Here is a 16543-nt window from a genome sequence, read left to right as displayed (position 1 = left end):
TTTTTAACAATTATTGTTGTAATTATAATTAAATTAAAAACGCAATGCAGTGGTCACTTTACAATTATATTACAATTAAATTCCCATTTTTTGTTTAAAAACTAAAACAATAAAATATTTGATGTGTTATTTTTGTGTATTTTTACGAGTATTTAATGGTTGATATAGAAAATATAAATAATGTGTATTATATACATATGAAGGCAATACACTGGCTGTAAACCTGTTAACGACACTTTCAATTTATTAATTGTTTCACTTGTGCGTCGAATAAGACTCACTATACTTCACATATAATGTGTAACACTACTACTAGCTGAATGTGACTGTATGTGCATGATATATCTTCAGTGTTACTTTTATTTAAGCACGCGAGATTAAAGACACAAGTTAACTATTTCTACCTTTTATCTGTGCCGGTAGAAGAGCCAACTAGTTACTCTAGTGTAATTTAACATTAGCTGTCATATGACGTACTAATGCTATATGTATCGGCTAGTTTTTACCGTGCAGTGAAGTGAACTTTTGGAAAAATGGGGCTGGCAGGTATGGAAATTTTTTTTTTTTTCGTAAAAATTTCTCTGAAGATAATCAACAAGGGTTTTGATATTTTTCGTACATTAGATATATAATAGGATATTATCTTTATGTCTTATTAAAGAAACAATTTCTGCATGATTCGTTAAGTTGTTGCGTGTCTGTTAGCGGTTAACCGTGTCATTCTGCTCTCAAACTCCCAAATAGATACAGCACGAAGAAATTATTTTCAAGGATTTAAACAATTTCGTAATTTATTAAGCGGGATTTAAAATTATTTTAACAAAAGTGTTTTTTTGTAATTTAGGAAAAAATACATTCGTTTATTTTAAATGAATTTTTTTAGTATAAAATTTTTTTTAATTTTTGGCTGTCCCATTTTAAGATACTGTTTAATTTTTTGACCTGATTTATTTCGACATTTATTTTTTATTATTTAAAAAAAAAACAACCTTAAGTATTTTTTGTTTAAATTTTTTTGTCGATTTATCTTATCAATATAAATTGACTTTTTAATCAATTTAGATTGTAAATTTTTTTTGAAGGCAAATTTTAATTAATTTTTTTTATTTAAATCAAAGAAAAATATTATTTTCCTGTCAATTCAAGACAATTTTATTTTAAAAATTGACTTTTTACTATAGTTCAATATTTCTTCTCTTAAATAAAAATAATTTCTGTGTCAATATAGAAGAAAAATTAAAGTGAAAAAAAGTAATTAATTTTTTTAATTATTTCTCTAAAATTGGTGTTTTTTTTTTTTTAGATATAAAAATTCGATGAATAATTAATTTTTAACTACTTATATACGACTTAATGGATCAAGTTATTTCGATGTATTAAAAAAATAATTTTATACGAGTAATTGAGAGTTATTCGCACTGGTAAAAAAAAAGAAAAAACAATTAAAAAGTTGTTTTGCAATAAAAATAAAAGAAAGTAACAAACGCTTATTACTGTCATCGGGTCAAAGGATTGAATAAAACAAAGAGATAAATAATTTAATACCTTCGATTTCTTAAAATGCATTATAGTTAATAAACTACTAAATTCATGGAAAATTTTTTTTTTATATCGGGGAAAAATCAATTTCATTCCATGACACTGCACTTAAATCTGCATGCGCGGGTATCATAAAGTCTATGGAATGATTCATCAAAAAACGTGATTGTACTGTCTAAAAATATAATAAATATATTTTAGTATCTTTTATTATTATTATATCATTTTATTGTTTTATTATACCGAGGCTAGAAATTTTTGATTGAGGAAATTTTTAACGAAGTAATTATTCATTTTTTTGCAATATTTATAATTAGACTCTTAAATCTGAGAGAAAGCTATATAGTACTCTGTGATTAGTATTAGCGTCTTGTGTTAATAAAATGCGTGTCATATCAACTGGCATGCTCTTTTTATGTCCGTAACAGAAAATTAGATGGATGGACTTGTAATGTAATGTGATGGATAATATAATATCCTGTAGGTAATATAAATATATACCGACAGTTCCTTATAGTTCGAACGTAGCATTTGCTGTAAGCCATAACCCATAACCATAACATAACATTTATGTATCTTATAATTCTCGCATTTATTTATATAGATTTGTACCTTTCTCTAATTACTTAAATCGCACTGGCATCCGGTGATAAAAAAATTACTCACTTTTATTGAGTACTCAATGCACATTTAATTGCAGCCAAGAAAATTTATTTTTTAAAAATTAATTATTCTAAAAAAAAGAAAGTTATTTATTATAACCAAAAATTAATATAATATAAATTATATTATAATATATAAATTAAATTAATATAACCAAAAAAAATTATTGCTATGATTTTTTATGATAACTTTTAAATTCTTCGACCAATTGACGAAAAACTTTGTATACACTTTTTGTGCTTGAAAAATTGCATAAATTGTCATCAAGAAAATAAAAATCGAACAGCGCGTTTAATAGTATATTACACCCCTAGGGAAGTAAAGTAAGAAATGTCTCAGATCACAGGTAATGTTGGCCGAGGCGAAGCCGAGGTCAACAAACATGTGATCTGAGGCTTTCTTATTTACGTCCCGAGGAGTGTATACTATTTTTTTCCCCGACGAAGGCGGAAAGCGGCAACTTCGTTTCGCGCAGCGGGGCTAAAGTTGACGCTTTACGCCCGGAGGGGAAAAAAAGTTATAGCCATTAAAAATTTTCCGAAAAAAAAATTTCTTTAAGATAAATTTCAAATTTATTAATTTATCGACTCAATTTTTTATGCTCAAAAAATTGTGTCGAATCTTGTCAAAAAAATCTAAAGATCAAATACATTAAAAAAATATTGCAGTTTAGAAATGTTCAAAAAAGTGTTGTTTTAAAACAATTCTTTAATTTTTTAGATCAAAAATTTTTTAATTGGTAATTTCTGGAGCAATTCTAGCTAAAAGCTTCAGGGGCAGAATGCAGTGTCAACTTAATTTTTTAAAAATAATTCCAATCGCCCAAAAATCAATTCAAAGTTTAAAAAATATTTTAATTATAATTAACTCTCTGTAAATTTTGATGTCAAAAACTATAAAAAAAATAAATTTTTTGCCGTTAGCATTGTAGCACACCTCTCCCCTATTAACTAAAAAAAAATTAATTAATTTTATCTTTTAATTAACCGGGTAATTTTATTGAATGGTAATTATGAAAATAAGTGTTACATAAGACGTCTAGATCAGATCTGTTACTGTGAAATCGAGAGTGAAATAAAGAAACATTACTTATTTTTTATTTTATTAATAGAGAGGGAAAAGAGCGCGTCCTCGAGGCCGCCATAAATGTATTCGAGGTAGCGGTCAAGTGTCAAGACTCTCTATAGGTGTTTTATTTATATACATATATATTTATTAATGTATATAATAGGCATCTCATTTATTTGATTGCTAACAAAAAATGGCAATCAGTTAAGCAGAAAAAAAATTACTGAGAATGAAAATTTTTGCAAGTAATGCATTTCTTGCGTTAATTTTAATAATTGGTATGTTTAAGTGTAAGTTTTAACTATATATGTTAAATATAAATATGTAGGAATGCGTTAGTGTTATATAGAGCAGCATTTCGAGAGTGACGATTATCGTATGCTCTCGCGTGTCGCGACAACTAGCTTAGACAAGGAGCTGTCAATGTTGCAATATATTTTCCTCATTACATATACATTCACAAGTACACACATTGATATGTACACATATTCATGTTTTATAGTGATCAAGTAGATAATGGCTGATAGTATTGCCGACTTGTTAGTGAGTAATAAACTGAATAACTATGTATCTGTTAGTACGCATGGTACTTGATCGATACGATGTTTACCTCTATTCTGACCGAACCCGATAATCAGATATATACAGTATATATCTATATCTACATCACATTACATGGCGTAATGCCTTTTACGATCGCAATTAGCGGAATAAATAAAAATAATCGAAATACATCCAACTGGGGTCATTGTAAATTTATTATTATTGTGATTAATTACCTTGCGTATGCATACTGACTTATTTTTTTTTGTTTAATTTTTTTATTTTATGAGATGATTTCTTTTAAATTTTATAAAAATTTTGCTAAGTGAATAAGGAGATAATTTTTTTTTATTTTAATGTTATAGTTTTATTATAATAATAATAATAATAATAATAATAATAATAATAATAATAATAATAATAATAATAATAATAATAATAATAATAATAATAATAATAATAATAATAATAATAATAATAATAATAATAATAATAATAATAATAATAATAATAATAATAATAATAATAATATGATTAATTTTAAATCGGGAAAATACAATGATTGAACGGATTATTATTAACTATTAGTGTCACTAATTATGTTTAATTGCCGCACAAATTGAATTTATAAATAATAAATGTTAAATAAAATAAATAATCTGAGTAGAGATCATTATTATTATTATGCAAGGTGTTGAATGTTACGAATATAATTATAATATTAAAAAATTAAAGTGATGTGAAAATATTATTGAGACATAGTCAATAATATTCCATAGAAAGTTTATAACAGTACCTTTTAAATTATACAAAAATGTTGTCAGGCTCAATAAATTTACTCACCGCGGTCATTTTTCTACCCGAGTCTCATTACTAAAACTCTCAAAGTAATTTGTCACTTAGAAAAAATATTTTGCTAAAAATTTTGTTTATTCCTTCCGAAAATTTGCAAATATCAAAAATTAATCAAATTAAAAGTATGCACTATGATTTTTTAGAAAAATTAAACTTTTAAATTTGTAAAAATTGTCAAATATTGATATTACTCAAACTAAATAAACTTTGGTGTCAATGCTGGCAAAGGTTTACAGTTAAATATGTTACTCAACTCCAAATACAAGATAGGTACTAAACCGAAAAAGCCCTGGGGGTATATTATTATATTAAAAATAAATGGTCTTGAATTATATTTATACCTAATACATAAATGTTTACTTTTTATAACAACTAATTTGCTCATCAGTTCACCATCACTGTAATGTACATTATTATTATTATTCTATACATCGAAAAATTGAGAAATATTTATGACATTGTGACATTACGTATATTACAATATTATTTTATATTAATCGTATATAGTAGTAATGTAATTTTTGTACATTAGCTAAAGATATTTTGTAACATAATGTATCCATTATCCTTGACTTCGAGACAGTAATATTATGTCTACAATAAATTTTTAATAATAATAATAATAATAATAATAATAATATTAATTTTTATAATAATATTAATAATATTAACGTTTTTTTCTACTAATAATTAAAATTTGGAAAAAAAAAAAAATTTTTGAGCGTCAAATTTCTACTATTAAATTTTTTAACCAAAACAATAACAATAATAAAAATTTTATTTAAAAAATCTAATCACTGATAAAACAAGATATTTAATTAATTACTCTTATCGATAATAAACGATAACTAAACCGAACATTTTTACCCTACGCAGATAATACATTTGTTAATAATTTAAATAAATATGTTGACATATTTTAGACAAAACAATGTTACATGATGGAATAAAAATTTTATATGTATAATCAGAAGCACAAGTTGCGTTACGCTATATATTACTATCATTTTCTGTACACATATATTTACATGCACATGTCCAAATGCTTGAGCAGAGTGGACATTAACATCACATTACATTATTAAACTTTCCAGCTTTACTTCAAGAACACTAGACAGAAAATCACTAAATCATAACTACGTATAGCATATAACACATAATGCTCATAACTTGTGTAATCTTCTGATTGATGCCTGAAGTAATTTTTATTTTTTATTAAATGCATTTTTTTATTTCTTACCGTAATCGAATTTTAGTTGATTGTTGACTCGAGGCCGACATCGAATATAACAATCACAATAATAAATAAATTTTTCTACAATTCAATGTGTAACATAAATTTTTTTTTTAATTATTTTAGATAGAAGAAAATATCTAGTTAGAAATTTTTATTAAATTAAATTTTTTACAAGAAGATTTGAACGATATCATTTGGGATGAATATGATTTAAAAATAAATAGTTGATAATTACACGGAAAGATTAAAACCCGACTGGTTTTATGGTTCGTGTTCTGTACCAGACTCAGTCGTGTTCGGGTTACTTTGCACGGATTCTGGTGCATCACCCGACTGAGTCGTGTTCTGCACCAGACTCAGTCGGGTGATGCACCAGAATCCGTGCAAAGTAACCCGCACACGACTGAGTCTGGTGCAGAACACGAACCAGTCGGGTTTTAATCTTTCCGTGTAGATTACACGATAAGTAAATAAACTAGTGTAGTGTTATGGGTAGCACGTGTACAAATTTGTACACACGAAATGAAATATAACTATCATATGCCTATGATATAATAACGAGAACGATGCGACACATTAGACTTTGGAATCACAACATTGCGGTAGGTTAGGTTGTCGTCATAATAATAATCGTGCTCGTAATTCCCTCAGAATTCCCCAATATACAAGCAATACATAATATTTATATCAGTATGATGATGAATGATGGATAATGTGTCTAGCGTACACAGGCATTGTGTTAGTTTAAAGTCCAAATGTATACTATAACTCGTCTTTATTTAACTATATGTTTATTAAATCGCCAGACACCGGAACGAATTTATAATTGGCTCTCATTATTATTTCGTACTATTATATTTTTATTTACAAAACACTTTTATTAACATTAAAATTATCATTATCATTTTATTAATATCAATATTCATGTTTACCGACGTAAACAATCCCGAGTGCTTTTTTTTGATGAATGAAACTTCTACCTAATTTAAAAACTCAATATTTAGATTTTTTTTTATATCTTAACTTATGGAGTTAATATGGAATTTTTATTTTGTTTGAGACATTTTCCACACTAATAGAAGGATTTTTTTATATTTAATAAGCTTTATTAACTGTTAATAAATGATTTTTTAACATCATAGGATTTAATAAATATTTTTTAACAGTTAACAAATATTTATTAATAGTTAATAAGTAATTTATTGAGTACAATTTATTAACAGTTAATAAATATTTATTAATGGTTAATGAATATTTGTTAACTATTAATAAATATTTATTTAAAATAAAAAGCAATTTTCTTTTGACACTTTTTATAACTCCATAGCTGGAATACATGTTAATGATTAAATTTACTAAATAAATTGACGTTTTTAATATTTAAAAATATAAAAGATAATTATGAGCTGTGATTGAATTTGGTATTTTGCGATAAATCTTGTTATAATGTAATATAATTAATGCAAATAACAAGGTTGGCAATAGCCTAATCGGCTCGGTACCTGCATTTCGAAAGAGTGGGACCAGGGTTCGATTCCGGCGCGCACCAATATTTTTCAATGATTATAAACTAAGAATATGTGCGTTTCATTGCCAGCCTCTGTACCGGTCGGGTTTTCTGTGGTTTTCCCGTATAGTTATGGAGGTAAAATGTCATTATAGAAGTACCTCCATACTATTTAAGACCGTAATGCAAATGCAGGTACTGATTATAACGCGTAAGTCGGCCACAGTCGCAGCACATGTGTGTCGGGCATGAAAGAAAAAATCCCGACATGCAGGGGGGTGGGGACGAAAAAGTGGTTGAGAGTTATAATGACGGGGTTGAGAGATTATATTGCGGAGAAAAAAGTGGAGAGACAATAATTCCCCACCCTCCCTTGTAAAACACTCTACAGTGATACAAGTAAAACCATCCTCAATTATATCCTCAATAATTAATGCAAATAATTTATAAAGATGATTTTTGTTTATAAGCAATCTTCATATCATATGTCATTGCAAGCAAAACAAATTCAATCAACAAAATATTTGTTAACTGTTAATAAATATTTGTTAATTATCAATAAATACTTATTAACTATTAATAAATGTACTTTCCTCCCAAATAAATGTTTATTGAATGTTAAAAAATATTTATTAAAATTTAATAAATCAAATAATTGTCTTCAAATAAATTAAATTATTAATAGTTAATAAATCCTTCTATCAGTGCATTAAACGTGAATTTCTACCATGAGTTATTTTTCTGAACTTATAGTTTCTAAGGAACAAAAAAATATCTCAATCGTAAATTTACAAGCATGTATGGAGTACTTATTAAGCTAGCAATTTTTCACATTTAGTTTTTTACTCTACAGAAAAAAAATGTACTTGAATTAAGTAAATAATTTTGAAAAATTTTATCTTCTTAATTTGAGTAGAAAAATTCTCAAATCAAGAAATTTTTGTTAGTTTAAGTAAATTTTACTTAATTCCAGAATTTTTTATCTTGATTCCAGACATTGAAACTCTTCAAAATTATTTTCTTGGTTCAAAAATTTTTTCTTTATTCAAATTAATTTTTTTCTGTGTAATTAAATTTTTTATATAAAATTAAATAAAAGTCAGAAGTTTGTAAGCACGATATCTTTTGACAAATAAAATTTTTAAACTTTATTTTTCGTTTAATCTTTCCATAAAATTAATTCAAGAAACCCTTTTAAGAATCTTAACTTAACACTGTTTAATTCAATAATAATTAATATATTTTTAGATTTTATTTCTACTATCTAAAGGAGGGTTATTTTAAAATGTCCACAATATAAATTAATGAAAAAAAAAAAATTATTTTGTGCGACACTTTAAAAATAAATTTAATTGTAATTATCGATAATAAATTTTAATTTTTTATATATTGATACAAGCTCTTTATAAGCGTTTTTTAATAAAACAAAAAATAACTTATCATACCTGGTGATAAACTAAAATAATCTTATTTGTAAACCGTCTTTATTAATTACATATTATTTAAAACAAAATCTTTTAATTCTGAAAATCTCAGCTCCTAAAATATTATTTCACTTAAAAATAATAAAAGATAAGATATAAATGAATATATAAAGCGTTTATGGAATTTCACAAAATTGGACACACTGATAAAGTTAAGATAATTATCGCGACATTAAATAAGCACTGAAAGAGATTAAATATATCGTTTATTTTTAATATTATTTGTAATTAGATTTGAATGTATTAAATCTTAACTTATCTCTAAAGTCACTTGAACAATTATTTTAAAATAATATACTGATATATTTGTGGGAAAAAAATAACGATATCACGTAACATAATAGATAATATTTAAATAAATAAAAATCAGTAATCGCTTTTAACTATTTATTGCATGTCTTTTACTTTTATTTCAAATAAGTATTATATCAGAAGAATAATCTGTTATATTTAAGATAAATATCTTGTATCGATAAATAAATCATCAGATGAAAAAGCCGGGGATTTAAAAATGTTGTAATGAAGCTTAGCATTTTTATAAAAAATTTGTATAATAAGTATAACATTTTACAGAGTAATTAAGAGAACGTCTCATGAATTTTTATATAAATTATTATGTTAAGAATTTACTATGTTATTTTATGCTAGTCATTGAGAATATATTGATAAGTTAATAACAGAATGACTAAATATAATATAACACAATATTGTAAAAAAATTATAGAAATTCCATTTGATATCGATAGCAATTGCATAAAAGTATTTCTCAATTATAAACATTACAATTTACATTACCTATCAGTAGAATTGTGTTCAATGACCTGAACTGTTTTTAGTTGATGTGTAATAAATAATAATACGAGTATCATCAATATTAACAATAATAAATATTATTTGAGTCTATGAGCTGTCATTTTGGAATTGATATTTCAAATTGGCGATCATTGATTAGTTTTATTACGTTTTATTGCTTAAAATGTTACATTAATGTGTTACGGTAGTGAATTTAATATTATTTTATTAGGAAAATTTTTTACAACAATGCAATAAAAATATGTACTTGTATATTTATTCTTTGTTTCATACAACTTATTAATATTTGAATCACGTAAATAATTTTAATGAACTTTAAAGTTTAAGTAAATTTTACTTGATTCAAGACAATTAAATTTTTTTTAATTATTTTTTTCGTTCAAAAATTTTTCTCTTAATTCAAGTTAATTTTTTTTCAGTATAGTTTAATAATTTGAAAATTACGATTCATTACAAAACGAAACAAAAAATTTAAACTAATTTTTAATTAGTTTAAAATAACATTAGAGTCAATAAAATATTTACAATAATCGACATCAAGCAATCGAAGTTTTTTTACAATAAAATGAATTTTTTTATTTTAAACTTATTGAAATTTATATCCATCATTTGATAAATTTTTAATGTAGAAAAATAAAATACTTTTATTCTAATGTCGGTGAAAAAACAAAATGTTTAAATAAAAAATGTGTGTAACTTATGATCCAAAGTAAATATTTAAAAAATATACATCAAGAATTGACATGAAAATAAAAAATCATGTCATCTTATTTGTATTGCGCCGTAGCAAACTATCCGTTAATCATAGATCTGAGTAATGTTATAATAATTACAGATAATTAATAATAATAAATCTGAGTAAAAAAAAGATTATTTGTTACGTGAATCAGTAAATAAAATACAAGCATACATAATTTATATTTCACTTTTCTTCTCCGTGTAGCTTCGGTAAATATAATTATAAAATTATATAATGGATAATACGTTATGTAGTCAAATAATCACTATGCATCATTACATATCATTCGAATATTTAGTATATTATTATCATTATTAGTTTATGTGTTTTAGACCGTTTAATAATCATTGCATAATTATTATTTGTAACATATCATGTCCGTCTAGTAGATAAACTTTTAATTACCATGGAACTCATTAAACCGTAGTGTAATAATTAAATATTTTATTTTAATTATTAATAAATATTTTAATTGTACCTATATCCTTCGTTGAGAGAAAATTTTTTTTCTTATCTTTAATATTCTCATTGTATCTGGCGCATGACCGATACTATTGCAAAAATAAAAAAAAATTAATATTAAAAAATTATCATCATTACACCAGCACGTGTAATGTTGCCATTTTATATAAATTAAATTAAATATATAACATTGATATTAAATATTATATCTGTAAATGTTTTTACTGTCGCGTTTGTATACGAAACAAAACATATATACACTTTCTTCCCGATAAATGTTATCACGATTCTTGACTTTACGGTGATGAAGAATATGAGTATGTGTCTACGAACGATAAGACCAATCGTAGAAGATTTTAGATATACATTTCCAATTTTTTTAATAAGAGATAAAAAATAAATAAATACTCAAATATTAAAAAATTATGTATTATATCTAGATCAAATATTTTTGGGAAATAACTTTTTTTAAAGTGAAACTTTTTTTCTATCGCCCCAAAAACAAAATTTTACATTTATCTATCGAATTTCGGATTATTTTCGTTACTATGAAATATTAGTTACATTTATAAACTGCAAGACTCATGGCGAAAATAAAGTTATTGATAAAATAATTGAATTGGAAGGTAGATTTTGATATTATTAATAGTTAAAAAAATTATGTCAAACAATAAATTCTTAAACTATCAGTAAAAAATCACAATTAGTTTTTAACCAAACCACCGTTAGTTATATTACATGGACTAATATAACCCGTCTACCATACACGGGTAGAAATTGAAATTCTTAATAAAATCATCATTCGGTAAATGTTTTGTAGATCAAATTTTAAAGACGCAATTTTATCAGCCTTAAGATAAATTTTCAAGAAATAAGCTATCTTATTTCAATTAAAAGTTCTTTAGAAATAAAAATACAGAAAATCCAATTTTCACTATCTTCAGAAAAATTGAAATGGCTATTATTTTTAAACTTATTGACCGACTTAGCTCATCTTTGAACTTATTTGAGGTAATCATCTGAGAAACATGTGTACTAAATTTCATTAAGATCCGTTAATAACTAAAAGCACAATCGCGGCAACTTACCCTTGGCTGTCCCTTCATTTATCAATTATCAAATTAGGATTAAAAACGCGATTTTAATACCCTGAATTGATTAATTTTCCGAAAATTTTTAGTTGAATGTCAACAATTCAAAAAAAGTTTCTTGCATCATGATTTCATAAAACCACACAATATTTTTTTATCAAAAAACTCTTTTGGTTTTAATTATTCACTTCGATGAATTTTAAAATATATATTTTTTTCATGATTTAATTATTTATTTAAATATATAATAATAATTCTATACTATGTATAGAAACAATATTTAGTAAAGTTTACATAAAAAAATTTTTTACTTTAATTTAAAAAAAATGAATGAAAAAACATTTTATTTTTGTCTATAAATATTTTTTTTTGTCCAAAAAATTTTATTTTGTCTCGAAATAATATAATCTAAATAAAAAAATTTTGAATTAAGAATACTAATTTATAAAAATTTTTTTCAGATGCTGATCTCAGTATGGGAGCCGGTGGTACCGGTGGGTCAGTTCTAGGAATTCCTGGGTCAGGAACTGGAGTACTATCTCAACACTGTGCTATTTGTGGTGACAGAGCGACAGGAAAACATTACGGCGCCGCTTCGTGTGACGGCTGCAAAGGATTTTTCCGGCGATCGGTCAGAAAAAATCACTTATACACTTGCCGGTTAGTTAATACTCGATACTTATACAACGGTAGAAAATTATCTTTTGATTGATAATAAAAAAAAAGTTAATCGGCAACCATTGAATTTCAATTGGCGACTTAAAAAAACAAAGTTATTAATTTATACTGCAGACATAATGAAATTTTTACATGCGCTGTAATTAAAAGTTTATAAAAAAATTTTAATTGGATTTTTTGTTCCAGATTTAATAGAAATTGCGTTGTTGATAAAGATAAAAGAAACCAATGCAGATATTGCAGGCTACGGAAATGCTTCAAAGCCGGAATGAAAAAAGAAGGTATGATGATTTTTTAATAATCTTTTATGGTACACAGTAAAAAATTTTGCGTCATTGCGTCAAAAAATTTTGTGTTAAAAATTTTTATGTTAAATATTTAACACATTTTTGTGTTGATTTAACATAATAAGTGTTAAATTTACACATAAAAGTGTTAAATATTTAACACAAAAATTTTTAACACTAAGTTTTTTGACGCAAAATTTTTTACTGTGTATTAATTATTGATAATTATTAAATAAAAATATTTCAGCGGTGCAAAATGAACGCGATAGAATAAGCTGCAGAAGACCGAGTTATGAAGAGCAAACCAGCAATGGAGGTGGTCTGTCAGTGGTCTCTTTGCTGCAAGCTGAAATGCTCAGTAGACAAGTCGGGGCGGCCTTAGAGGTCAGTTTAATTTAGCCCTCTCATTGAATATTTATAAATCTTTACCCATACCATCGCTGTAAGTAAGTCTGACCGCGGAAATGTCCGGGACGCATAAAACATAAAAACATAACAGTATCCGTTCAAATAAAATAACCTTTTTCTCCTGTCATCATTCTCAATAAATTTTAGATTGTTAATATTTATCGTACAATGACTCGAGTGATATTTTTTATACAAAGAAAGAATTTTGAAATTGAAACGTTTATATTTTGGCAATTAAATTTATTTAAAAGTATGTTGCAAAAAAGAAAAAATAGTCTACGAATTTTAGGTCTTAACATTTGACCTCATGTTTAAGTAATTTCTTAAATTAGTCAACTGATAGTATATTACAACCCAAGGTCAGAAAGTTGGATTTCCTGGCGTATGGGATATGATGGCCGAGGCCATCATATCACATACGTCAGGGTATCCAACATTCTGGTCATGGGTTGTATACTATTTTTCTTGCCGGGCGTGAGGGGGGCGCCGCCCGACTTTTGCAAAGCCGAGGCTTTGCTGGTCGGGGCGGGTATAAAAAAAAAAAATAAAAGTTAATAAATTGAAAAAAATGTTATTTTAAACTTTACTAACAAATGCTCTGATTAAGAGTGATATCATGCACAGAATTTGTCACAGATATTTAAACTTATTCTAATTATAGAATTTATTTTTTTAAGTTGATTAAAAATTAGTTTTTAATTAGAATTCGACGGCTAAGAAAGATTGAAATTAAATTATTACAAGTTTGTAGAGTACATGGATCGTTTTATAAACATTGCTTTACTAACTATAATAATATAAAAAAAAAAGCAAATAAAATTCACAAAACTATTATGTTTTATTTTTTAAACTTTTTATATAAATTATTTGTGCAGTATTATTATTAAATAGTTCATTAACAATGATCTAGTTAAAAATTATTTTTATTTTTTTGACATTTTTTGGTTAGTTTATGCGCTGACATGTTACATACAGATGATGTTGTGACTGTTATATATACAGTTGAAACTCGCTTTATAGGCCGGTCGCGCCACGAAAATGCGAAAGAAAGCGAGGTTCTGTGCTGCCGAGCCAGAAAATATGCGTAGCGCGCATGCGTTAGAGCAGGCCATAAAAGTTTCTCTTCCTGGAGTAAATTGCTGTCAGGAAGAGCGTACTTTCGGCTAGGAGAGCAAGAAAAATAATTTTACAATGTAGCTTATTTCACGACTCATAATGCGAAGCATCAGAGAGTGCTTTACGATCGAAAAATTTTTTTCGCCTCATTTCGGCAACTATTTTTATTATTATAGTTTTGTTAGTTCACTAAATCAAGATATTTTGCATACTATTGTCAAAATAATTTAATGGAGATTAATTTGACACTTTTCAAAAATTGATTTAGTGCAATAGAAACGGAAAAAAACATCAAAATAGGTCAAAAAATTTTCCTGTTCGTCATATATGAAACTCCGGAAACATTGTAACTTGCGAAAAAATGCATTAATTGAGTTAAACTTTTTTTTTTTAATTCTTTGGAAGAATTGTAGCTCACCGAATGCGAATGGCTAGGTAATTCAGTGTCGTTTATGTACAATTAATAAAATAAAACAAAAACTAGAAGACTGTATATCTACATATATTGTGTACATTTATCCCACTGGAGGCGCGTACGCATTATCGTGCTATTTTATATATTTTTTTCACATTCTTTATTTTATTAATATTTCATAATTAAATGAGCATTATGAGTCGTGCACTTTTGGATTTTCCAAATTTTTTCATTTTTAAACGTGAGAAAGATATTTTAAATAGAATTTCTGTTTAAATTTGAAAGTAAAATCTCGAGTTTTTATTTGGCTTTACGCTGCGCTGAAAAAAAAAATTTATTTTTAAGAAAATTAACAATGTGATTAAAAATTAATTTGTTAAAAATTTTAAACAATTTTATTTCTTAGCTGAAGAAAAAATTTTAGATTTTAGTTTTCTTTTCCAAAATTTAGAAACTATTTTTTCAACGAGAAAATTGCTGTGAAAAAAAAATTTTTTTTTTCAGCTAAGAAAGAAAATTGTTTAAAAATTTTAACAAATTAATTTCTAATTAAAAAATTGTCAATTTTTTTTTTAAATAAATTTTTTCTTTGAAAGTGCGTTTGGAAAAAATTAAGATTTATAATAAAAAATAATTTCCAGGTCCAACAATTAGGAAGCCCGAGTAACGAGACTGATCTCAGTAACAAGCAGATAGCAAACATAAATGACGTGTGTGATAGTATGAAACAGCAACTATTAATACTCGTTGAGTGGGCCAAGTACATTCCGGCATTCAGTGAACTTACTCTTGACGATCAAGTGGCACTACTACGAGCCCATGCCGGGGAGCATCTTCTTCTAGGCGTTGCAAGACGTAGCATGCACCTCAATGATGTTCTGCTACTTGGCAACAATTGTATCATCACCAAAAGCTGCCCTGGTACGTTGAGTTCCAAGCAATTGCATCATTTTACTGTATTTCTGTATTGCATAATTACAATGCATGTTTATTGTTTATAATTACAATAATAATAATTAATAATTAATCGTGAATGATAGTCCTGGGAAATGTTTTTAATAACTAATAGCATTTTTATATGATTGCTTAATTGCTATGGTTTCTTCGCAAGAAAATATTTTTAGCTTGAATTCTTCCATCTTATTTCGCTATGCGCTAATTTTTTTAAAATTACAATTGACTAATTTTACATTCTCAATTGTGACAGAGAAATATTTTTAATGGACTAAAAATGGAGACGAATTGTCCAGTTTTTTTCGGCATTTTATCCTTAACGATGAGAGTATCGAAGATAAAAATGCATGGCCGAATTAATTACTGTAATTATTTTTTAATTAAAATCAATTGTTAAATAAAAATCATAAACTACAACTCCTTGATATTGACTGAAGAATTTATATATTAAAAAAATTATTGCTTATAGAACCTTTTTCTTAAATTAAGTAACTTAATTTTCTTCTAGATTGCTTTCTATTATATTAAATTAAATAAAAGTAGATAGTTATTTAAACACAAAACTGGACATTTCAAGTGCACGTTATTGGGGTGTAGCTAGTTGGCTGAGTTCGGCATTTGTCTTGGTCTTTAATAGTAATGAATGTTGCATGGAACGTTTTGTTTGTTGGTTAAAAAATGTAA

The 16543-nt window shown here is 25.9% G+C and overlaps 2 protein-coding genes across 7 annotated transcripts in view; one reads left to right on the top strand and one right to left on the bottom strand.

Annotated features, from left to right (window-relative positions):
- The window catches only part of LOC123259575 (E3 ubiquitin-protein ligase AMFR-like), a 101924-nt gene that overhangs the window by 81825 nt on the left and 3556 nt on the right, over positions 1 to 16543 (bottom strand). The window lies entirely within an intron of this gene.
- LOC123259576 (hepatocyte nuclear factor 4-gamma) overlaps positions 1 to 16543 on the top strand; it is a 37563-nt gene that overhangs the window by 18305 nt on the left and 2715 nt on the right. For 5 of the 6 annotated variants that reach the window (XM_044720167.1, XM_044720164.1, XM_044720165.1 and 2 more), the window contains 4 exons: positions 12463 to 12661; positions 12866 to 12960; positions 13214 to 13350; positions 15547 to 15826. In XM_044720167.1, the coding sequence (XP_044576102.1) occupies positions 12463 to 12661; positions 12866 to 12960; positions 13214 to 13350; positions 15547 to 15826 (711 nt within the window). Of the gene's footprint in view, positions 1 to 106; positions 547 to 12462; positions 12662 to 12865; positions 12961 to 13213; positions 13351 to 15546; positions 15827 to 16543 lie in introns of those variants that run through there. The other variant, XM_044720169.1, reaches the window with a different exon arrangement.

The sequence above is a fragment of the Cotesia glomerata genome, linkage group LG2, assembly GCF_020080835.1.
Source record: "Cotesia glomerata isolate CgM1 linkage group LG2, MPM_Cglom_v2.3, whole genome shotgun sequence".
Taxonomy (NCBI): domain Eukaryota; kingdom Metazoa; phylum Arthropoda; class Insecta; order Hymenoptera; family Braconidae; genus Cotesia; species Cotesia glomerata.
The sequence above is the reverse complement of the archived record's forward strand: the minus strand, read 5'-3'. Positions and strand labels throughout refer to the sequence as shown.